Source organism: Schistocerca gregaria, chromosome 3, assembly GCF_023897955.1.
Source record: "Schistocerca gregaria isolate iqSchGreg1 chromosome 3, iqSchGreg1.2, whole genome shotgun sequence".
NCBI lineage: Eukaryota > Metazoa > Arthropoda > Insecta > Orthoptera > Acrididae > Schistocerca > Schistocerca gregaria.
Genome location: NC_064922.1, coordinates 565,323,941 through 565,349,867, shown reverse-complemented (window position 1 = coordinate 565,349,867; position 25,927 = coordinate 565,323,941). Strand labels below are relative to the sequence as shown.

General features: G+C 40.4%; 1 protein-coding gene across 1 annotated transcript in view; it reads left to right on the top strand.

Annotated features, from left to right (window-relative positions):
• The window catches only part of LOC126356066 (copine-8-like), a 193,129-nt gene that overhangs the window by 59,437 nt on the left and 107,765 nt on the right, over positions 1-25,927 (top strand). Inside the window, exon 5 of the mRNA XM_050006765.1 lies at positions 23,803-23,957. Within this exon, the coding sequence (XP_049862722.1) occupies positions 23,803-23,957 (155 nt within the window). The remainder of the gene's footprint in view (positions 1-23,802; positions 23,958-25,927) is intronic.

The following is a 25,927-nucleotide window of genomic DNA, read 5'->3' as shown; positions in this document are numbered from 1 at the left end:
TCTGACATGCTGGAACATAGTTGTCAGCAGTCTGAATACAAATATTTATGATAGAATAAGTATATCTGCTCTTCCGCATACCTTGTGAGTGCTGAGTCATGTGGCAAGCACAATAAAAGCAGTCAGTCTGGATAAAAATAAAAATTATATCCACAGTATACACCAAAATGAATTGCTCGAGGAGCCAACATGTTTGTTGGCTTACAGTACCGACAGCAGTAAAATGACAAGGATGTAAATGCACAGTGTGTGTGAGCTTGCGAGTACAAAGATATTATTATGTGAAGTCGATATCATATGATTTGTAAAATGTGTACTCACAGTGAATCAATGCTATTGATGTATGTATGGTAATGTAAAAAGGAATGAAACAAGTAAAACTTTGATGTAGATTAAAAGTAGGTAATACCTTCATACATGAGTAATTGTACATTTAATCTTAACTGACATGTCATATGGTGAAAATGAAGCGACTTGCCTAGTCATGTTAAATAACACCTGTAACACGATCAAGAATCCTAAATCTAAACTAAAGGTAGAGGTTCACTTATGTAAAGCACATGCATACAATTTTACATGAGTGTAAAAGCTTGCTAGTGATGTGCCAGTATACATATGGAAATGGAAATGAAGTCCCATGCTTCTTGACAGAGCGTAGGGGAACGGTGCAGGAGACCTGAACCGCCGTAAAAGATGTGTACTCGCAGTGTGTCCTAATGGAGATGGTTTGCCGCTGGCTTCCTCCGACCGTAATGGGGATGAATGATGATGATGACGATGACACAACACCTAGTCATCTCAGGGCAGGTGAACATCCCTGACCCTGCCGGGAATCGAATTGGGACCCTGTGCTCGGGATGGGAGAACCCTACCATGAGACCACAAGCTGCGAACATTGTACATATACCCTGGAAGATTTAAAAATAGATAGTATTAGAAACAAGTGTAGCATGGCCAGGGATAAAGGCCAACAGTGCCCAAGTTCCAACTGTATCTAAAAATCACTGTCTTTTAAGATGTTCCAGAAGCAGTCTAAGAATATTCTATTTTTGAGTTCAGTGTGTTCATTCAAGGTATGTTCTGCATAGTTTCTAAACACGTAATAAATTTTGATCTTCACTAAGCAGTTAGGCTGTCTTTCCTTCCCATTGCTGTGAAGAATTTCTAAGAGTTATTGGTGCCATTCAACTTGTGTTTGATCACCTGAATATGGCTCCCAAAGATTGACAATTGTCACTGGTATTAATGTAATCTTTGAATTTAATGACAAAACTTCTACCTGTTTGTTGGATATGAAAGTTTTTGTATGCTTCACATTTAATTTTATAAACTCTGGGTATGTATATGTGTGGTTTTTTTTTTTATGTTGGGTACTGTGTCATGTGGCCTTACCTAACGTGTTGTTAGTATGGAAACTCATTCCTACATTGGCTAACAGACTAGCTATTCTTCTCAACACAGAACTGCTGTAGGGTAAAGACATACATTTAATTTTAACCTCTTTCTGTAAAGCAAGCTCATACCTGTCTTTGTTGTTGGAATAGTCATTATTGTATTGCGACCAAGTTAACACCATACAGTATGATATTGAGAGGTTCATCTGCACCTATCACCTATTTTTTAGCACTTACCGTATTTACTCGAATCTAAACTGCACTTTTTTCCCTTTTTTGTAATCCAAAAAACTGACTGCGGCTTAGATTAGAGTGCTAAGTAAGCGGAAGTTTTGAAAAATGTTAGTAGGTACTGCCACAACCAACTTCTGCCGTCGAATATATGTAGCGCTTCACAGGCATGTTTTACAGGCTCAAAGATAAATACTGGTGCCAAAACCTCTGCGTCAGTAAATAAATTTTTAAAAAAAGGTGGAAGACGAGCTTTTTTTCTCTGTCCCGAGTTTTGACCACAACATTTTCATACAGTATCCAATTAAGTAAATAGAAATTCCGTATTGTTCATCTCCAAATGTACCAGCCTTTCAAACATCCGTAGCAACAAAAATAAATTTCTTTACACAAAAATACCAAAAATGCACAAAGCTTTAGGATTGTTGTACGAGATGATATGCTGGATTTCATGTAGCGGCACCTATTGGTTCGTGGAATTTTGTGAAGTGCTTGTTGGTGTTGGTGCCATAATAAAGCACTTTCATTATAGTGCCAAATCCAAGAGAGGAGTTATTTCTTTTGGGGAACAAAGTTCTAATCGTGCTGCAGGTCTGCAATACGGGATTGATGAGAGCAACAGCAGGCGATGGCTTAGAGGGCCAAAGTGTGGCCGGTATCATGAACTAGAAGTGATTTTAAATAAATTTGTTGAGGAACAGCATCAAAAATTCTTGCCTGTGAACGCTGAAATTTTAAAAATTCAGGCACATTAAATTGCTAGAGAGCAAAAAATCTAAAATTTTAAGGCTAGTCGCAGCTGGATTAATCTGTTTATGAAGTGGTGGGGTTTTTCACTTCGGAGATAAACTTTAGTTGCACAGAAGCTGCCGAAAAATTATGAAGAAAACTTGTGAAATTTCAGCAGTTCATAATTAGGCAGCTCACAGAAAAGCAATACCTTCTTGGTCATATAGGAAATGCTGACCAAACTTCCGTATATTTTGACATGCCATCAAATTATAAGGATGATGTCAAAGGAAAGAAAGACATAAGTGTTCTGACATAAGTGGGTGAAAAACAACGGATGCCCGTCATGCTTGCTTGCACGGCAATTTACATAAATTATCCCCGTTCTTAGTTTTCAAGCGAAAGACTTTACCAAAATCGGAATTGTTTCCAAAAACTGTAACTGTACAAGCAAACGAATCTGGGTGTTTTTGGAGGACATGGTGCTGGAATGGATCAGGTGAGTGTGGAATCGTCATCCTGGTGCAATGCTTGGTTTACACAGACTATTGGTATTAGATGCATACGAAGGCCATACAACACCTGCAGTAAAACGAAAATTAGAGGAAAGCAAAACGGACTTGGCATTATTTACAGGCGGGATGACGTCAATTCTGCAGCCACTTGACGTCTGTTTGAATAAACCATTTAAGGACAAGCTTAAACTCATGTACACAGACTGGCTTTCAAAAAGTGTGGCTTTCAAAAAGCGACAGACAGCTGACACCAACAGGATGTGTAAAATGCGCAAGTTTGTTGCAAGGGTGCCAATGGATTTATGATGCATGTAAGTGTGTTCCGAATCAGACTGTGCAACAAGCATTTAAAAAATGTCCGCTATCCAATGCACTAGATGGTATGGAGGACGATGCTCTGTATGAAGAAATGAGCAACAAAGAATCGAATGATAGTGATTCAGAATCATGACAGATATTTTAAACATTTGGTATAAGATGTATGACAAACCAAATAAAATTTTGTTTTAAATTTCAGTGTTTAATTTCTAAGTTATTGTCATTATTTTTTTTAATAACTGTTGCTACTCTGCATTTGAAGTCATCACTAAAAATCTACTATGAAAATCTGACTTGCAAGAGTGTTTGGGATGTATGTCAATATGGCCAACTCTACGGTCTGAATTTTTTCCTACCTGTGACAAGAGATGGTTGCTACTAAGAACTTTTATGAATCGTGAATGACATGCAGTATTCTCTTCACCATAAGAATAATATGAATGTAAACATTCTGCCATGTATTCTTTCATGTTTTGCTGCTATCGCATTTAAATCCTGTCTGCCTAATAAACTATGAAGCTAGAGTGAGACAACAGCAAACGCGAAAGAATATACATATCATGTCATGTTTATATTCATATTATTCTTATGCTGAATAGTGATACAGTCAGAAATGAAGCAAGGCAACTGACTAGATTTTTAAATCGAAGATTAGTCTAATTTCTATTGAGAATGTAATGTACCAAAGGGGCGTCTGCAAAGATTTTCCGATGGACAAAAACTTGTGCTAAACTCTCGTTCAGAACATCTTCTATCATACGCAGTCTATTATTTGGTTCTTGTTGGTCGTTATCAAAGAAAGCAGCAGTGCAAGTAACAACAAATAGCAGTCTCTTAACAATGTTTCGCTAATGGGACAATTCCTCTCGTGTTTTTTTATCCTTTTTTTTTTTTTTTTTTTTTTTTTTTTTTTTTTTAAAAATCAGAATGTAACAAACAATGCATGACACAGTACAATGATGCATTTTCAGCTTAGAGTGACGTAAATACCTATAACAAAGAGAGCGGAACTTATTAGATCAAAGCAAAATAAGCAATCGATTCAACTCAGGTAAAGCACATGAAAAAGGAAGGGTACCTGTATAAGTACGGACGCCTGACACATAGCAGTGACTACCTGGTAAAGCTTACGACTCAAACCAAACTTCTGTAGCTGTATCTTCATCCATTCGACCTAAATTTTGTCTCGTGTTACAATGGACCAACTTTGTTTCGATTTGTAGATGCAGTCTAAAACTTTTCCCTCCCCTTGAATTTCAAGTCTAAAATTTCAGGTGCTGCTTAGATACAGGAAATTTTTTTCCCCTTCATTTCGAGTCTCATTTTTCAGGTGCGACTTAGATTTGAGTGCGGCTTAGATTCCAGTAAGTACGGTAACTTTCTGTGAGAATAGTCGCAGACATGAGCAGATTTCTCTGTTAGCTCATAAGGCTGTTCTTCAGAGTTTACGATGAGTTCATTATCGTTGGAATACAGTAGTTCTCAGACAATTAAATCTACATATTCCATCATCAAGATTAAGGAGGTATTAGTGAAAAGTCCCATATTAGAGGCAGCAAGAAAACCATGCTGAGAAGTATATTCAGATGAGGTCTGCAACAGCAAACAGCCTAGTCTGACAACTTCCTTTATGTCCTCAGATGCTTCCCCATAAATTACATGTTGTTATGGAAGACCATAGAAAGGGACAGAAGTGTAACAGGGCATTATATTTGCTTTTGTAGAACACTGTAAAGGCCTCTGCTGCTAATAGTATCAAAGTCCTTGTTTAGGTCAATAGCGACATTTTCCAATTCACAAAACATTCATGGCATTTTTTGTGTATCTGTCAGAGGGTAAATATCTTATTGTTCATAGACTGGTGCAAAATCCTCACGTGTCTCAGGGTAGATTAGTGCAGACAGAACCTTTTCCATTATTTGGCAAATTGACTTTGCTATGACCAGATGCTCTTCATGTTGTCAGGACTGGTTCTAGAACACTTTTTCACACAAGGGACTTATCATTTGGTGCCGTCTCCCCTTTTCCTTCATACATTTTCTTCCTTATGTGTTTTAGTGATATTACTCTGTTACTGTTGCATTTGTCCCTCTCCTTTACCTTTGTACACTGTTACTATGTGTACATTTTTCATATCGTGTTGTAATGTGTTTTGTTCACAACAGCTCACAGTAACTTGACAGAGGGGTTGTCACATATTTCAACTCCATTACCTCTGCAGGCATATTGCCACACACTGTGCAGTTTTCTCAGCTTTGATCCATAATGGATTACGCAAAGTTGACTATGAACAATGGGGTTGTCCAGTTCAAATGTTATGGGGACTGCTGATGTGTTATCAGTGCCTCATTTCTTATGCCATCTTGGATTAAAAGCAAGTCTAACGAAGTGTCGACCTTCATTGCGGCTCGATTTTTTGAGTGAGGAGCTTTATGTTTAGATCTTGGATTCATGATTCCTTCCTGGTGCTCTCCATTTGTATACCTGTGCTATATGGACTTGCAGAGATTTGTCTAGTGTTAGTTCACATTGTGTTAAATGAGACACTGAAAGTCTGCTTTAGCTTAATGTAACCAGATTCAGCGCAATCTGACTAATTTTAAGGGAGTAGTTTATTTTCCTTGAAGTAAGGGCATAGTATGTTTTGCAAACTAATCACTGTGATTCTTGACTTTTCTCCTGGAAGTATTGAGAGCCATTTGCATAATAGCCTCCTTCATCTGTAACCACATGCTCATCACTCTCTTTGCATAACACAGTGATGCAATATCAAGTTTTTACTTCAGTTTGATATTTGTAAAGGTTGTCATCTCAGGTGACTGAGCCATTGATTCTAACCTTGCCATATTTACTCCATACTGGGTGAATAATCTTTCATAACGTGAGCTTTGTTTCCTGTAAATTATGTAATCAAGCTTATACCTGTGACTTGAGTGCAGAAATTACAGTGACTATGTACAGCTATTTTCCTGAAATATGTGATAGTGATAGAGGGTGTACATAGAATGCAAACTTCAGGAAGTGCTAACCAGTCTTATTCTTCTTTCCAGTGTTGTAAGGTCTCATACATTTTGATCAGTTTTATGATTGTTACCAATTCCTGCATAGCAGTCACCACATTTTAGAAATCTGCCTCCCTTTTGATCTTTTATTAAACATTTCCATAAACTTGCATAGAAGATGTCAACGATTTCCAGTGGAACTTTCAAAATGAGTGTGTAAGTTAATATCCGTGTAATAGGAGCAGATGTTGTCATTAATCTCATGGGCAATAGCAAATCTAAAACACCTGTTGTGACTAGGTGCAGTCAACTAGGCACACCTCATACTTACCCCTTATTGTCCATTACATGTATAGTTATTCCCATACCACTTACTTTCTGTGTGAAGATGCAGTAGTTCTGATGGTGCAGGCCGTTTTTCTAGACATTGATCATCATGTGGGGATAGCAACAAGCTTTTTTTGATATTTCTCTTCCTGTTGAAGAAGTAATATTATTATTATTATTATTATTATTATTATTATTATTATTATTATTATTATTATTATTATTTGAAACTTCTTGACAGATGAAAACTGTATGCCGGACCAAGACTCGAACTCAGGACCTTTGCCTTTCATGGGAAAGTGCTCTACCAACTGAGCTACCAAAGCATGACTCACGACCTGCCCTCACAGCTTTACTTCTGCCAGTACCTCGTCTCCTACCTCCCAAACTTTACAAAAACTCTCCTGTGAACCTTACAGAACTAGCACTCCTAAAAGAAAGGATATTGCAGACATGTGGCTTAGCCACAGCCTGGGGGATGTTTCCAGAATGAGATTTTCACTCTGCAGCAGTGTGTGCACTGATATGAAACTTCCTGGCAGATTAATACTGTATGCCGGACTGAGTAAAGCTGTGAGGACGGGGGCATGAGCCGTGCTTGGGTAGATCAGTTGGTACAGCACTTGCCCGCGAAAGGCAAAGGTCCCAAGGTCGAGGCTCGGTCGAACACACACTTTTGATCTGCCAGGAAGTTTCATATCAGTGCACTCTCTGCTGGAGAGTGAAAATCTCATTCTTGATCATATTTTTTTTCTGTTGTTTTTGTTGATAGCTGCTAATAATGGTCATCATTTGATACCAACATAAAAATGTTTGGCACTCCACACACCTATAAAAGTGTCAGAAAAGAACTGGACTATCACCCAGTCAGTTGGGAACATCTGACTTGAGGTGAATAATAACTAACTGTTCACCTAGTAGCAAATAAAATAGAAAGAAACTTCCACATGGGGAAAAATATATTTAAAAACAAAGATTCCAAGACTTACCAAGCAGAACAGCGCCGGCAGACAGGCACAATGAACAAAACACACAAACACACACACACACAGAATTACTAGCTTTCGCAACCGATGGTTGCTTCTTCAGGAAGGAGAGGGAAAGACGAAAGGATGTGGATTTTAAGGGAGAGGGTAAGGAGTCATTCCAATTCCGGGAGCGGAAAGACACACACACACACACACACACACACATCCATGGATGGATGTGTGTGTGTGTGTGTGTGTGTGTGTGTGTGTGTGTGTGTGTGTGTGTACACCTGTCTTTTATTCCCCTAAGGGAAGTCTTTCCGCTCCCGGGATTGGAATGACTCCTTACCCTCTCCCTTAAAACCCACATCCTTTCGTCTTTCCCTCTCCTTCCTGAAGAAGCAACCATCGGTTGCGAAAGCTAGTAATTCTGTGTGTGTGTTTGTGTGTTTTGTTCATTGTGCCTGTCTGCCGGCGCTGTTCCGCTTGGTAAGTCTTGGAATCTTTGTTTTTAATATGTTCACCTAGTAGTGTAGACTGTGTTCCCACAAATAACTAATTATATTGAGAGTTGAGTAGCTTGCAGTAGTTACTGACACATTCATCTTAGACCCTAATGACTCCTAACAATACTCAGTATCTATTGCCCTCTCAGTATTGGTCGAACAGAATGATTCATTATTTCCACTGTTTCCGGTGAGGTGTCCACCAATAGCCTTGGATCAAGCTCCACATGACATACTACACTGTGTGATCAAAAGTATTTGGACACCCCCAAAAACATACCTGTTTTATATTAGGTGCATTGTGCTGCCACCTACTGCCAGGTACTCCATATCAGCGATTTCAGTAGTTGTTAGACGTTGTGAGAGAGCAAAATGAGGTGGTCCGCAGAACTCATGGACTGCGAACGTGGTCAGGTGATGGGTATCACTTGTGTCGTACATCTGTAGACAAGATTTCCACACTCGTAAACATCCCTCCCTTGGTCGACTGTTTCTGATGTGATAATGAAGTGGAAACATGAAGGGACACATGCAGTACAAAAGCGTACAGGCCGACCTCATCTGTTGACTGACAGAGGCCGCCAACAATTGAAGAGGGTCGTAATGTGTAATAGGCAGAGATCTATCCATACCATCACACAGGAACTCCAAACTGCATCAGGATCCACTGCAAGTACTAAGAAAGTTAGGCCAGAGGTAGGAAAACATGGATTTCATGGTCAAACTGCTGCTCATAAGCCACACATCACACCGGTAAATGCCAAAGAACACCTCTAAGGAGTGTAAACATTGTACAGTTGAACAGTGGAAAAACATTGTGTGGAGTGACAAATCATGGTACACAGTGTGGCGATCTGATGGCAGGGTGTGTGTATGGCGAATGCCCAGTGAATGTCATCTACCAGCATGTGTAGTGCCAAAAGTAAAATTTGGAGGCAGTGGTATTATGGTGTGGTCATGTTTTTCATGGAGGGGGCTTGCACCCCTTGTTGTTTTGCGTGACACTATCACAGCACAGGCCTACATTGATGATTTAAGCTCCTTCTTGCTTCGCACTGTTGAGCATTTAGAGGATGGCAATTGCATCTTTAACGCACTATCACTGTTTTAATATTAACATGTATGCTCATTTATTTTGGGAAAAAATATTATGTATTTAAACATTTCAAAGTCAATTGTCATTCCCATGCTCTCATTGTTGTTCTAATCTAATCTCCGACATCCATTACTTGCTAGCTCACAAGGCAGGTAGCAATATTAGTGAGGTGAGTGCATGCAGGCTTGTAAGAACAATGAAATTTCAGAATGTTTTTCAAACAAAGCAAAATTTTGTCATACCTTAAGAGGAGTACATTACTGAAAATATATGCAAACATTGACAGTGGTACTAAAAGTGTTAATATAGATTATGAATATAAAAAGAACACATGATGATGCTTACAAAGAAAATGATAGTGAATTTTTGGGGAATGAAAACTGTTGAGAAGTATTAACGTAGGAATGGGAGTGACAGTAATCTTGAAATTATATTTGTAAATTGTTTGCTTTATCACATTTTGAAAACTGGCGAAGGACTATCTGTGGCTGTTTGTATATAACAAAAACTTGGTAAAATGTACATTGGCTCAGAACTTCATAAACTTAGGGTGAAAAGCATGGAATGTGTATGTGTGAATAATGTGTGTTTAGCTAGTGATCATACAAAGAGAAAATATCTCATGGAATGCATAGAAATCATACGTACCTAGGAAATGCAGTACAGAAAAATGCATGCGTGCAAGTGAAATGTGGGGAAACTAATTATTAAAAAAGTAATTACAGTTGCTCCATTGTTCAGATCTGCATATGTAACAGTGTGAGGTAATGGCTGAATTGTAGCGCTCTGAAGATATTCTAAATTCGGATTTGGCATGGCCGCGGCTCGTTGACAGCCACATGATGCCAGACATTGGTCGGAGCGAGAGGGGTAGCCCCAGCATGTGGTCCAGTTCGACCGCGTGGTTGGGAATTCCATGTTGATGTGGTGCTGATGACTGTGCTTTGTGTCCATGAAGGAGATGTGTATGCTGGGAGTGCGAAAGATGGTGGAATTTGTGAAACCATAATGCAGACATTTCACAGCTCATGAAGAAATTAATAATAACCAGTGGAATCATGATACCTTAAAAAGAAACATGCACATTACCATTATCTGCACGACAATTCTGATGGTGTAATCAGCTTTTCAATATATTTCTTAGTTTAAAGTTTAGTATCTGACTGTAAATTATACAACTAACACCCAACAATGAATTTCCAAAATCTAAGCAGTTCATCCAATTTTGTCGATTGATGTGTCTTTAGAAAGCTATTAGTGTAATCCTAAATTGGTATGAATTACAGGCATGTAACTTGAATAATACATGAGTTATTGGAGGTCAAAGTGGCCGATTACTATTAATCGCGTCAGGCCACGAGTACTCCACAGTTACATGAAAAAACGGCAGCAACATGCTTATAAATATATTTATTCGTCTCTGTCTTTGCTTATATCCAATATATACTATTCATGAAGAAATTGGTCAAGTATTTACTGTGTTTTAGAAAGCACAGACACATTAGACTACTGGTCTTCTGTTGTTTCTTTTCTTTTGATATAAGTTTATTTGATTTGTTTGTAGATTTAATAATGTGTGTTAGAGCGTGTTTGTGGTTCAGCCATAGAAATATTTATTTAATTTCAAGTTCTTTAAATGTAAATCCAGTATTTTGTATGTGTTTCAATATGTTTGTGAGTGTGCATTGGCTTGGAGACATGGTGGGAGTGGTGTAGCCAATCACAGCGCTCTTTACTACGGTAGGTGACTATCCAAGAACGGAGAGTGTGTATGGAAGTGGGGGAAGAGCATTGAGTCGCAGAGAGGACATGGAGGGAGTGCTGCACGGGGAAGCAGCGACGTATAGTCACAGGAAAGACTTGGAGAGTGGAGCAGTTTTGCGCGTGGTTGTGGGATATAGAAATATTTCGTAGTGCCAGCTTGTGCACTTGTGAGGTTTCCATGGCTTTTGCATTGAAGACATTTTATGCATTTAGAAGTGACTATCTCGTGAGCTATGCTGTTGTTCATAACTAATTATGTGAAGTAGGTACCTGTTGTTTCCCTGTTATTCAACTTATAATTTATTCAATTGCTGGACCATCGACACCAATAAGTGTTTTTCAGTAATAAACGGCATTCTTAAAGGTACTTATGCTATCATACTCATCATTTAAAATAGTGCCTCCAGATTTTATTTAATTGCTATCTTTCATTTACAAATTCCTGTGTTACATTCAAAATTCGCAGTTGCCAATGATAGGAACCTTTGACCATTTGATTCATGTGTGTATTCATATTGTATACCATAGACTCGGCAATATTGGGCTTGTAATGCGGCAACTACGTATCCCAACCACTAGCCCACGAAACCAGCCATATCTTTTAATATTTCAACTCTGAGTCTGAGGGTATGTAGTTGAGGGTCACACCTCATCATTTTTAATTTTTCGAAAGCCCCTAACAGCTAAACAGGAATTATCATTCAGATCATATCCCATAGCAACTGAACTACATAAATTTAGTGGTTTATCAGTAGATAATATGCTTCATCCTGACCATTCATGCAGAAATATCATTATGTGTAGAGGAGAAGACAATCTTGCTCACTTCTGTGTAAAATAGGGTACAAACTGTAGTATTATAATGGATGAAAATAACACAAATCCCAATGAAACCTTTTTAATAGCACATGTATGTTTGTCTTTTGAGGGAGTTGCTTGCAATTATTTTTTCAATATTGTTGAACTGGAAAGTGGGGAAGGGGACGGTATTTTTGGTGCACTGTTTGCAGCTCTTGAAAAGTATAACATTAAGTAAAATGTACTAAAAATCCATCTCATAGGTATTGCAATAGATGGTGCATCAACAATGATTCCACCTTACACAGTCATAGTCACTCTACTATGTTATCATTTACATAAGGACTTCATTGTTGTGCATTCTTTGAATCATAAAACGGAACAAGCTGTCCATAATGTTATGAATAATGTGGTAGATGTGTATCATACACACTCATTTTTTGATTCCTTATTTTAATGTGTTCCCAAAGTCCCAAACATCAGAGACTAGTACAGGGTGTTTCAAAAAAATTATCCCTTGGCTATTATAACTAGGCCATGTTTTTCATGTACATTGGATTGCTTCACCCTTTAACATTGTTCAGGCTCTTACTGCAAGTCAGAGTTCTATTGTCCATCTATTTGAAAAACTGTGACATGATGCTTCCTGATCAGTTCTTGAGAGACCTAAATTTGACAGGTTGTTACAATATGTGATGAAGTAGTTGCTTATAATGAAATTATTTGTTCTTTATGAAACCCTAGAAGCTCTTAAAGTACTATCATTGTTTATGCAAAACAGAAACTCTTCAATCCGGAAAGCAAATAAGAAATTGACTTGGTTATAAAAACTCTTTAAACATAGCGCAAATGGCTCTTCATTCAAGTAAGAAGGTGGATTTTAAATTAAGTGAAAGCAAGTGAGCATCATTCATTAAAAATTTCCAAATCTATAGAGAAACTTCTCAATACATTCCCAATTAAGTGAAAGTACTCACAGAAAGATGCGTACATTATACCTATACCCATGGCTGAATGTGGATATGGATTTAGTCCCATGAATTTAACACTGACTAATCAGAGAAATCATTTGCAAATCCTGAAACTTTTGAATCTACTTTTTATTTAAGTAAGTGGATATCCACGGCATTGCTTCGATGCAGAAGAATTTACAGAAAGATGGATAAAGTTTCAACATCACACCCTTGGCAAACCAAATGGGAAATCCTTGAATCTTCAGAAGTCTCATTGATCTCATCTGTTGAGCTAAACTCTGTAAGGTAAAATGACAGGCATCTACTGTGGTACGATTCTGTAAATCAGTTTTATCCATAATGAGCTTCCAAGATACATCAAGTGGGCAACTACAAATTTTATGTAGGTAATTAACATGCATTACATATGAGAATAAGTGTGTAATATAGTTGCTATATCCATACATATTATAAAAATGTATGTATTGTTTAGGAATAAAGGAAATGAGTCATCAAAAGGGAAGGGCACTGCGTCATTGATAGGTACACAAACAAAAGGTACAGAACTTTGCTAGCTTTCGGAATGCACTTCCTTAGTCAAACGGAGAGCTGCATCAAACCAGTCTCAGGACTGAAGACCATAACAACAACAACATGGAAAAACACACACACACACACACACACACACACACACACACACTCACACTCCCCTGTCTCCCCGTATCATGCTTAGTCGACTGCCAGCTCTTTCCTGGCCCAAGTTTTACATCGGGGGCGGTTACAAGGGTAGGAGCCAAAGGGTAGGGAAGTTGGTTTGGGGATTTCATAGGGATGAACCAAGAAGTTACGAAGGTTAGGTGGACGGCGGAAAGACACTCTTGGGGGAGTGGGGACATGCAGTCTCTCATCCTTCATCAAAGACACCAACCACTTTCTCGAACGCCTGGAATCCTTACCCAATCTGTTACCCCCAGAAACCATCCTTGTAACCATTGACGCCACTTCCCTATACACAAATATCCTGCACGTCCAGGGCCTCGCTGCAATGGAGCACTTCTTTTCACGCCGATCACCTGCCACCCTACCTAAAACCTCTTTCCTCATTACCTTAGCCAGCTTCACCCTGACTCACAACTTCTTCACTTTCGAAGGCCAGACATACCAACAATTACAGGGAACAGCCATGGGTGCCAGGATGGCCCCCTCGTACGCCAACCTATTTATGAGTCGGTTAGAGGAAGGCTTCTTGATTACCCAAGCCTGCCAACCCAAAGTTTGGTACAGATTTATTAATGACATCTTCATGATCTGGACTCACAGTGAAGAACAACTCCAGAATTTCCTCTCCAACCTCAACTCCTTTGGTTCCATCAGATTCACCTGGTCAAATCGTATGCCACTTTCCTTGACGTTGACCTCCATCTGTCCAATGGCCAGCTTCACACATCCATCCGCATCAAACCCACCAACAAGCAACAGTATCTCCATTATGACAGCTGCCACCCATTCCACATCAAATGGTCCCTTCCCTACAGCCTAGGACTTTGTGGCAAATGAATCTCCTCCAGTCCGGAACCCCTGAACCATTACACCAACAACCTGAAAACAGCTTTCGCATCCCGCAACTACCCTCCTGACCTGGTACAGAAGCAAATAACCAGAGCCACTTCCTCATCCTCTCAAACCCAGAACCTCCCACAGAAGAACCCCAAAAGTGCCCCCCTTGTGACAGGATACTTTCCGGGACTGGATCAGACTCTGAATGTGGCTCTCTAGCAGGGATACGACTTCCTCAAATCCTGCCCCGAAATGAGATCCATCCTTCATGAAATCCTCCCCACTCCACCAAGAGTGTCTTTCTGCCGTCCACCTAACCTTCGTAACCTCTTGGTTCATCCCTATAAAATCCCCAAACCACCTTCCCTACCCTCTGGCTCCTACCCTTGTAGCCGCCCCCCATGTAAAACCTGTCCTATGCACCTTCCCACCACCACCTACTCCAGTCCTGTAACCCAGAAGGTGTACACGATCAAAGGCAGAGCCACGTGTGAAAGCACCCACATGATTTACCAACTTGAAGCTTTCTATATGGGAATGACCAGCAACTATGTGTCCATTCACATGAATGGTCACAGGCAGACAGTGTTTGTTGGTAATGAGGATCACCCTGTGGCTAAACATGCCTTGGTACACAGCCAGCACATCTTGGCACAGTGTTACACCGTCCGGGTTATCTGGATACTTCCCACTAACACCAACCTGTCAGAACTGCGGAGATGGGAACTTGCCCTTCAGTATATCCACTCTTCCCATTACCCACCAGGCCTCGACCTCCGCTAATTTCAAGTTGCCGCCGCTCATACCTCACCTGTCATTCAACATCATCTTTGCCTCTGTACTTCCGCCTCGACTGACATCTCTGCCCAAACTCGTTGCCTTTACAAATGTCTGCTTGTGTCTGTGTATGTGCGGTTTGGTGTGTGTGTGTGTGTGTGTGTGTGTGTGTGTGTGTGTGTGTGTGTGTGTGTGTGTGTGTGTGTGTTTACCTGTTCTTTTTTCCCCCTAAGGTAAGTATTTCCGCTCCCGGGATTAGAATGACTCCTTACCCTCTCCCTTAAAACCCACATCCTTTCGTCTTTCCCTCTCCTTCCCTCTTTCCTAATGAAACGACCGTTGGTTGCAAGAGCTTGAATTTTGTGTGTATGTTTGTGTGTCTCTCAACATGCTAGCGCTTTCGTTTGGCAAGTTACATCATCTTTGTTTTTAGATTAATTTTTCCCATGTGGAATGTTTCCCTCTAAAACTTTAAACATAATTTCAGCCCTCTATGAAACTTTTTCTCGCTGACAGCCCCCACAAAATGATGAAATGGAAAATGTTTAGCACTTATTACATTTTCGCTGTTCATGAAGTAAAACTGCTGCATCATGCATGACACTTAATTTTGTTATTTCTTTGCTGTGACTTCTGTTCACAACACACTTAGCAAACAGTATCCACATAAGCCTCTGAATGTGCATACAAAAATATACGATTGTACGATGCACAGTTCTGGAGAGGTGACGTCTTTTACTGAATTAATTAATATAGAGTAATGAAATTTTGGGAATACATTTGTCTAGGGAACATATTTAAAACATTATCATTGCAAGATCACAGGTTGATATAATTGTGAGATAAGCCTTGCAGATATGAAATGCTGGTACATTAATAAGCATTGTAACCACAGAATGTTGAATGCAAGTATGCAGATGGGCTTTCATTGTGTTGTACAGGTGCTGGATGTCAGGTTGTGGGATGGAGTTCCTTGCTTGTTGCACTTGGTCGATCAATACAGGGACAGTTAATGCTGTTTGAGGATGATGCTGAAGTTGTCTCCCACGATGTCCCACATGTGCTCGATTGAAGACAGATCTGATGATCGAGTGGCCCAAGAGAACTTGTGGGCACTCTGTAGAACATGCTGGGTTACAACTGTGGTATGTGGGGGAACATTATCCTGTCAGAAAATGCTCCCTGGAATGCATTTCATAAATGGTAGCACAACAGGTCAAATCACCAGTTTCATAGAAAAATTTGTAGCAAGGATGCATGGGATAACCACAGTGAAACCATAATTCCAAGTGTTGGTCCAGTGTTTCTAGAATACAGACAGGTTGGTTACAGTCCCTCAACTGACCTCCTCCTAACTAAAACATGGCATCACTGGCACTGAGTCAGAACTAGATTTCCTCATAAAAAGTAGCAGACCTCCTAGCTGACCTCCAATGAGCTCTCATATGACATCACTGAAACCATGGTTTGGGTTTAGTGGAATTCATGCTACAGGGCATCTGGCGCAGAGCTTTCATTGAAGTAACCAGTGTGTAAGAGTTCATTGTGTCAGTGTTGTGCCAACTGCTGTTCAGATTGCTACTGTTAATGCAGTATGATGCACTAGAGTCATACTCTGAACATGGACTGTCTTCCCTCTAGATAGTGCCATGTGCCAGAGCCCAGTCTTCTTGCAACCATACATTCTCATGACCACCACTGCCAGCAATCATGTTCAGTGTCTACATTCATGCCAAGTCTTTCTGCAGTGTCGCAGAAGGAACATCCAGGTTCTCATAGCCTTATTACACGACCTTGTCCAAACTCGGTGAAGTGTTGATAATGGGATCTTCGTTGCCTTAAAGGCATTCTTTACTAACATCAACTCACCATGTCTAATGTAAAAGGTAACTAATGCTCATGACCGTCACAGTGTGCATTTAAAACAAACCTGATTTGTATCCTCACAGTGGCACTATTAGCGGTGTGTGTGTGTGTGTGTGTGTGTGTGTGTGTGTGTGTGTGTGTGTGTGTGTGTGTGTGTGTGTGTTTTAAACTGTTGCTCAAATTGAAATAAGAACTTTGGCGGGAGTGGAGTTTTGGACTGGATAGACATTGACAAAAGAGAATCTGTATTCAAAGAAATATCAGATAACTGATAGTAGAAAGTCTGATAGGGCTACAGTAAGAACATCAACCACTAATAATGAATCCAATGAAGAATAAGAGTATAACTCAACAAACCAGATGTAATATGTGCTTTTACCACCTGGGGTGTCATAGTGTGTTAAAATGGCACACTGATTTGTTGCATCAGACCCATTATTTATAGTCAGATTCGATATCTGCTGATGGAAATTCTTGTTGTGGCCCTATCACCCTTTCTACTACCAGTCAGTCTGATATTTCTTTGACTACAGGTTCTTTATTGTCAATTTCTATCCAGTCCAAAACTACATCTCGCAGCAAAGTACATATTTTGGTGGAGTCTGTTTCTTCGTCATAGGCTTTTGGCCAGAGTTTTCACCATGGCTTCGGAAGAGTAGCAGGCTTAATTTTATTCCATGCTAAAGTGGTATCAAAATAGCATCTTTAATGTTAATTTTTTATTTTATTTATCAGCATTGTAGACTTGACTAGCAGCTAAGTTATGGTGTTTAACCATGTTGCAAAAAAGTGTCTGTATGTTCTGTAGCTGAATTTTAATCTTCTGATCAAAACTCCCCCCTTACACTAAGCTTCTGATTTTCCTAATGAGTTTTGAATTGGTATAGCGAACCAAAAGAACATACATTCAGTTTCTGACAACCCTATATCATCACAGAACTGTTTGCATTTTTCTGTAATCATAGGCCCAGTTAAAAGTTTTACTTCAGACCTTATGGCATAGATACACATGTACAAAATTTCATCCAACTGATCTAGTTTGGACTTAGTCAAAGTTTTTCATTATTCATAAAATAGAAAGAAACATTCCACATGGAAAAATATATTAAAAACAAAGATTCCATGACTTACCAAGCGAGAAAGTGCTGGTAGATAGGCACAATAAAATTACACACAAACACACACACAAAATTTCGAGCTTTCGAAGGAAAGAGGGAAGAAGAGAGAACGATGAAAGGATGTGGGTTTTAAGGGAGAGGGTAAGGAGTCATTCCAATCCCAGGAGCGGAAAGACTTACCTTAGGGGGGAAAAAAGATAGGTATATACTCGCGTAGACACACACACACACACACGCACACACACACACACACACACACACACACACACACACACACACACACACACACACACACACACACACATATCCATCCATACATACACAGACACAAGCAGACATATTTAAAGGCAAAGAGTTTGGGCAGAGATGTCAGTCGTGGCGGAAGTGTGGAGGCAAAGATGATGATGATGAATGACAGGTGAGGTATGAGTGGGGGTAACTAGAAATTAGCGGAGATTGAGGCCTGGTGGATAACGAGAAGAGAGGATATATTGAAGGGCAAGTTCCCTTCACCGGAGTTCGGATAGGTTGGTGTTGGTGGGAAGTATTCAAATAACCTGGACAGTGTAACACTGTGCCAAGATGTGCTGGCCGTGCACCAAGGCATGTTTAGCCACAGGGTGATCCTCATTACCAACAAACACTGTCTGCCTGTGTCCATTCATGCGAATGGACAGTTTGTTGCTGGTCATTCCCACATAGAAAGCGTCACAGTGTAGGCAGGTCAGTTGGTAAATCATGTGGGTGCTTTCACACGGGGCTCTGCCTTTGATCATGTACACCTTCCGGGTTACAGGACTGGAGTAGATGGTGGTGGGAGGGTTCATGGGACAGGTTTTACACTGGGGGCAGTTACAAGGATAGGAGCCAGAGGGTAGGGAAGGTGGTTTGGGGATTTCATAAGGATGAACCAAGAGGTTACGAAGGTTAGGTGGATGGCGGAAAGACACTCCGGAAAGACACTCTTGGTGGAGTGGGGAGGATTTCATGAAGGATGGATCTCATTTCAGGGCAGGATTTGAGGAAGTCGTATCCCTGCTGGAAAGCCACATCCCGATTCTGATCCAGTCCCGGGAAGTATCCTGTCCTTTTGGGGTCCTTCTGTGAGAGGTTCTGGGTTTGAGTGGATGAGGAAGTGGCTCTGGTTATTTGTTTCTGTACCAGGTCGGGAAGGTAGTTGCAGGATGCGAAAGCTGTTTTCAGGTTTTTGGTGTAGTGGTTCAGGTATTCAGGACTAGAGCAGATTCGTTTGCCACGAAGGCCTAGGCTGTAGGGAAGGGACCGTTTGATATGGAATGGGTGGCAGCTGTCATAATGGAGGTACTGTTGCTTGTTGGTGGGTTTAGTATGGACGGATGTGTGAATCTGGCCATTGGACAGATAGAGGTCAACATCAAGGAAAGTGGCATGGGATTTGGAGAAGGACCAGGTGAATCTGATGGAACTAAAGGAGTTGAGGTTGGAGAGGAAATTCTGGAGTGGTTCTTCACTGTGAGTCCAGATCAGGAACGTTTATTCAATAAATCTGTACCAAACTTTGGGTTGGCAGGCTTGGGTAAACAAGAAGGCTTCCTCTAAGCGACCCATAAATAGGTTGGCATACGAGGGGGCCATCCTGGTACCCATGGCTGTTCCCTTTAATTGTTGGTATGTCTGGCCTTCGAAAGTGAAGAAGTTGTGTGTCAGGATGAAGTTGGCTAAGGTGATGAGGAAAGAGGTTTTAGGTAGGGTGGCAGGTGATCGGCGTGAAAGGAAGTGCTCCATTGCAGCGAGGCCCTGGACATGCGGGATATTTGTGTATAGGGAAGTGGCATCAATGGTTTCCGGGGGTAACAGACTGGGTAAGGATTCCAAGCGTTCGAGAAAGTGGTTGGTGTCTTTGATGAAGGATGGGAGACTGCATGTAATGGGTTGAACCCAAACATCCCGGCCGCCCCATTGTAGCTGGTTACCAAGCCCCCACAGAACGTATCTCTGCCTACATAGATCAACACCTTCAACCCATTACATGCAGTCTCCCATCCTTCATCAAAGACACCAACCACTTTCTCGAACGCTTGGAATCCTTATCCAGACTGTTACCCACAGAAACCATCCTTGTAACCATTGATGCCACTTCCCTATACACAAATATCCCACACGTCCAGGGCCTCGCTGCAATGGAACACTTCCTTCCATGCCGATCACCTGCCACCCTGCCTAAAACCTCTTTCCTCATCACCTTATCCAGCTTCATCCTGACCCACAACTTCACTTTCGAAGGCCAGACATACCAACAATTAAAGGGAACAGCCGTGGGTGCCAGGATGGCCCCCTCGTATGCCAACCTATTTATGGGTCACTTAGAGGAAGGCTTCTTGGTTACCCAAGCCTGCCAACCCAAAGTTTGGTACAGATTTATTGATGACATCTTCATGATCTGGACTCACAGTGAAGAACAACTCCAGGATTTTCTACAGTCTAGGTCTTTGTGGCAAACGAATCTGCTCCAGTCCGGAACCACTGAACCATTACACCGATAACCTGAAATCAGCTTTCGCATCCCGCAACTACCGCCCCGACCTGGTACAGAAGCAAATAACCAGAGCCACTTCCTCATCCCCTCAAACCCAGAACCTCTCACAGAAGAACCCCAAAAGTGCCCCACTAGTGACAGGATACTTCCCTGGACTGGATCAGACTCTGAATGTGGCTCTCCAGCAGGGATACGACTTCCTCAAATCCTGCCCTGAAATGAGATCCATCCTTCATGAAATCCTCTCCACTCCACCAAGAGTGTTTTTCCGCCGTCCACCTAACCTTCGTAACCTCTTGGCTCATCCCTATGAAATCCCCAAACCACCTTCCCTACCCTCTGTCTCCTACCCTTGTAACAGCCCCCAGTGTAAAACCTGTCCCATGCACCCTCCCACCACCATCTACTCCAGTCCTATAACCCGGAAGGTGTACACGATCAAAGGCAGAGCCACGTGCGAAAGCGCCCATGTGATTTACCAACTGACCTGCCTACACTGTGACGCTTTCTATGTGGGAATGACCAGCAACAAACTGTCAATTCGCATGAATGGGCACAGGCAGACAGTGTTTGTTGGTAATGTGGATCACCCTGTGGCTAAACATGCCTTGGTGCACGGCCAGCACATCTTGGCACAGTGTTACACCGTCCGGGTTATCTGGATACTTCCCACTAACACCAACCTATTTGAACTCCGAAGATGGGAACTAGCCCTTCAATATATCCTCTCTTCCCGTTATCCACCAGGCCTCAATTTCCATTAATTTCAAGTTGCCGCCACTCATACCTCACCTGTCATTCATCATCATTTTTGCCTCTGCATTTCCGCCTCGACTGACATCTCTGCCCAAACTCTTTGCCTTTAAATATGTCTGCTTGTGTCTGTATATGTGTGGATGGGTACGTGTGTGTGTGTGTGTGTGTGTGTGTGTGGTGTGTGTGTGTGTGTGTGTGTGTGTGTGTGCGTGCGCGCGAGTGTATACCTTTCCTTTTTTCCCCCTAAGGTAAGTCTTCCCGCTCCCGGTATTGGAATGACTCCTTACCCTCTCCCTTAAAATCCACATCCTTTCATCTTTCCCTCTCTCCCTCTCCTTCTCTCTTTCCTGACGAAGCATCCGTGGGTTGCGAAAGCTCAAAATTTTGTATGTGTGTTTGTGTGTTTTTTTTAATTGTGCCTATCTACCAGCACTTTCCCACTTGGTTTTTCATTATTCAATTTCTTTTACTGCAACAGTTTGTGATGCAAACCTTTGAAGCTCGCCGTGGGGGGAAAAAAATGAATAGAAAAGGGCCTAGAACCAACCTTATATTCTCCCATTGTCTTATTTCTGTTCTCATCTTTCTCTCCCCAAATAAAGATGTCAAGCTTTTGTTGTATCATAAGTGTAACATGCCTATATTTCATGTTAATTTGTTTTGAGAGATGTTTGGTTAAGAAAACATTCCCGCAACAATACTCAGCACTGCTGTAATCATGGTATAGAAGAGCATTAATTGTGATTACACTTGAAAACACACTTTTTAATCACATAGATGATTTGTGCATGACAGAAGCTATCTGGCAAACAATTGCTGGCACTACATGGGTCAAAATTGTTGACCACTACAAAGTGCTACTGAGTGCCACCAAATGTGTCGGAAATATCCAGTATGTATGAAACAATACAAGGTTATTGAATGTGCAGGACTGTTGGAAGCTAGATATTATATATATAGTATATTACACTACCATAACAGTGAGCCGAATCATTTCATTGGCCACAAATATGTGTAACAGGAAACTTGTACCAACAGTTTGTTTCGTGCCCAGTGAATTCGATGTTTGAGGTACTACAACTTCATTTTGCCTGAGACGTGTTAAAAGACTACTGATTGTGCATCTATTTTAGTCTGAATTACCCAGTAGTGTACATAGACATTGTTCTGTTTTGGTCAGTGACAGAAATTCACAGTTGCGGATAAATTGTCGTTACATGTAATATACATATAATTCACTTTCAGGCGCACATGAAACAGCATCTTTGAACTGAAGAATAGGTTCCAAATCCCATCGTGGCTGTTGAAATTTAGGCTGCATGTGGTTCATTATGCAAAAGCTCACTGTGTTTTCCAAGGAAAAAAATATGGCCGATTTCTTCTATGTTCTTATTCAACTGAAGTAGAACTCAGTCATCCATTGCAGCAATGATGTTGAGATGTTAAACTGTAATCTTCTTGGAAGTCAAGATTAAGAAGAAAAATATTTCTGTTTCCCAGCATATTCTGACAAACTGCTGTAATAGAAGTCCATTTTTTCTGGTCTTATCAGATCAGGATATCCTTGTTTTCCACCAAAATATGTCAAACCACTTTCTTATTATACAAGATTTGAACATGCAGTAGTGTGTGCAAAAGCACATTGGAACATCCATTCTACTCTACAGCTTGGAATTGATAATAACTCAGGAGAACAAGCATTCTTTCAACACCATATTTAATGTCTATCAAATAACCCACACGTAAGACAAAGTTTAGAAAATGGAAATCTGTATCCACAGTCATCAAGATTAATTCATTTCTCTGTATGATGATTTTAAGGGTACATCTACAATTTTTTGTCAGGTATCATAAGTAAGTACAATGTTGGTGAATTGAGTTATGTGGTACTGTCTACTTTATAACACAATACCTTGAAAAAATTTAGTGTTAATATTGAATGAAAAAATGAGAAAGTGAAAAATAACCTTGAATCTGTGATCAGGACAGGGAAAAGGTCCAACCAAGTAGAGAGTTTTAAGTGAAAAACTTATAGTAAGTTTTGATGTCACACTTGCAACTTCCCTCTTGTTCTATCACCATCTCAACCTTGCTATGTCTTTCCCAGTTTCCCACCTTGCAATGGTATAGTTCGAAAAGTTCTGAAGGACAAAGGTTAGAAATAACTTATACTGAAACTCCATGTGAACAAGACTGGGACTCAAAATTGGACCGTTGTCTCGCGGATTGACTTGAAGCTTATATCTGCAGTAGCTTTTTCCTAATTTCCAAGTTCCTAAGAGACTCCTGTGGATCCCTTTCTGTAGTAGCATCCTTGGGAGAAAGGATGTGCTAAAATATGGTTTAGCCTATGTGAACTTCTCATGCTGTGGCAGAGTAGATACCATAATGATATTTGTTTAATGAGTTAACTGAAAGAAAAATGTAATATTCATATGTAAAACATGATGCTTACAAAGGAAATCTATTTGTTATTTTATATGGATTTAGTTCTGTCTGTTATTCACACAACTGGAAGAAAACTTTGTTTCTTTATTTGCTATTTTATATGGCGTTAGTTCTATTTGTTATTGGCACAACTGGAAGAAAACTTTGTGTCTTTATTTTTACAGGTAGTATCTGCTGGTCGCTTAGCTTTGCAGCTTCATCGTCCATCTTACACACGGGGACAGTTAATAGTATCTGTTGAAGAGCTTGCAACGTGTCGTGATGAAGTAATTTTACAGTTTTGTGGGCGTAATCTAGATCGTAAGGATTGGTTTGGCAGGTAAGAAAGCTGGCCTATATTTTCACAATTCTAACAAGTTGCAGCTTTAGAGGTGTAGTTTATCTCATGTATCATCCTCTAAGAATCGGAACAAAAGGAGGATTATACTAAAGTTGTTGAAATACACTGAAAATAATAAGCTAAAAGTTAAAGACTTAAAAATAAAATGTACTTAGTTAGCATTTTGAAAAGAGGACAGGTAGTTGAGAACACAAATTATAAGAGATCTAAGTGCTTGGTGGGGGGGGGGGGGGGGGGGGTGCAGGAAGAATCTCTACCGGGTGCCAATGTCAATGCTTCAGTCTTGTATGCTGCACCGACGCCCACCTCGTTTCCTCTCTCTCTCTCTCTCTCTCTCTCTCTCTCTCTCTCTCTCTCTCTCTCTCTCTCTCTCTCTCCCCCCCCCCCCTTCTCATTTGTGCCTGTATGCATACGCTTCTGTGGTGTTAACCTAAGTCCAGTTTGTTTTAAACATAGGATAAGTGGGTTCGGTCATTTTGGACAAGTCTGTAGCTATAGGTGTTTGTGAAATATGTGGTGCATCATTTTGACTTTCTAAAATGATACCAGAAAGTCCTCGTTATGATACAAATAGTGGGAGTAGTAAGAGTAACCAAGCGATTCAGGTGTCGAGCACTCAATAGCCACATAAACATGACTGAAATGTCTCTAAGATTTTGGACAATATTTTCCCTCGGTTCCCTTGGTTCTGGAGCCTGACTGTGGAGAGACATTGTGCTCGATGTAGTGTGGGTGGAAGGAAATTCAGGAGGAGGAGAAGGAAGGGGCAAAGAGGAAGACGAGTGACAACAAGGGAGGGAAAGCAGTAAGTGAAAGGTGATATAATTTGGTATCAGCATCTATTGGATATCATGCTATGTGAGGAACACCTCATCAATACAAAAATAAGACCTAGTGACTAACCAGTAGTATAGTATACAAAATTACTTGCCCTGAGCTTGATAAGCTTTATATTGCTCAATCAGGCAGAGTCATGGAAACTAGACTGGGCTTAACATGAATGCAGCTGGAGGTAGTAAAATTTTGACTCCACATTTGCTGAGCATGTACTGAATGACAGCCACAGCTACCATCCATAGCCCAATATCCCCCATTTAGCAAACAAGGGGCAAACACTTAATGTTTTGAAACCCTGGAAATCAGTAAAACATCTGTCCTACAGTCCTGATTTAATATTAAATAACCAGACACAGCTCAATACTTCTCCTCTTCTGTACATTATGTAATCCTCACATTTGTTCTTATTATTCCCACACTGTCAGTCTCATTCTGTTCCTCAATTTTTCTTGCATTTTTTTAAATTTTATAGTGATTGTATTCTCCATATTTTCTCTTGTTTTATACTATCTATATCTTTCATACAGTAAGTGAAATTCTTCAAGCTTGTGCATTTCCTGTTACAATTGTCAGTTCTATCTTGCGCTGTGTTCTACATTACCTCCCATTTATAATACCTCTTCCAGCTTATGTTAGTACTCTTGTCTTGTATTTATTTTGTGTTATTGTGAATGTTGTTTTAATTAAAAATTTTATGTAGGCTATTAAATTGTTACAACCTCGTCAGAATCAGGCACACTGTTGTGAAAGAATATGAAATAACAGAACCACCCCCATGGAATGCTTAATAATGCACAGAAAACTAAGGCTACCATATTTCTTCAAAATATTATAGGACTGAGTAACAGGGTAGATGATGTTCTTGCTTGGAAAATTTAGAGAGCTCTGAAAAAACTGGCATCCTGTGCCCATCTGAACACCACATAACCACAGTGTTAGATAAGTTACGTATAAAAGATTAAACTCTAGCAGCTTACTCATGCAGAACTAATATTTGAAAAGGAGGAGTGGCTGCATATATTAAGACAGAGCACAAGTTCAAAAACATTGAGACAAGTATATTTTGTAGTCATCAGCACACAGAAGTGTGTGCTTGTGAATGAATATTGAAA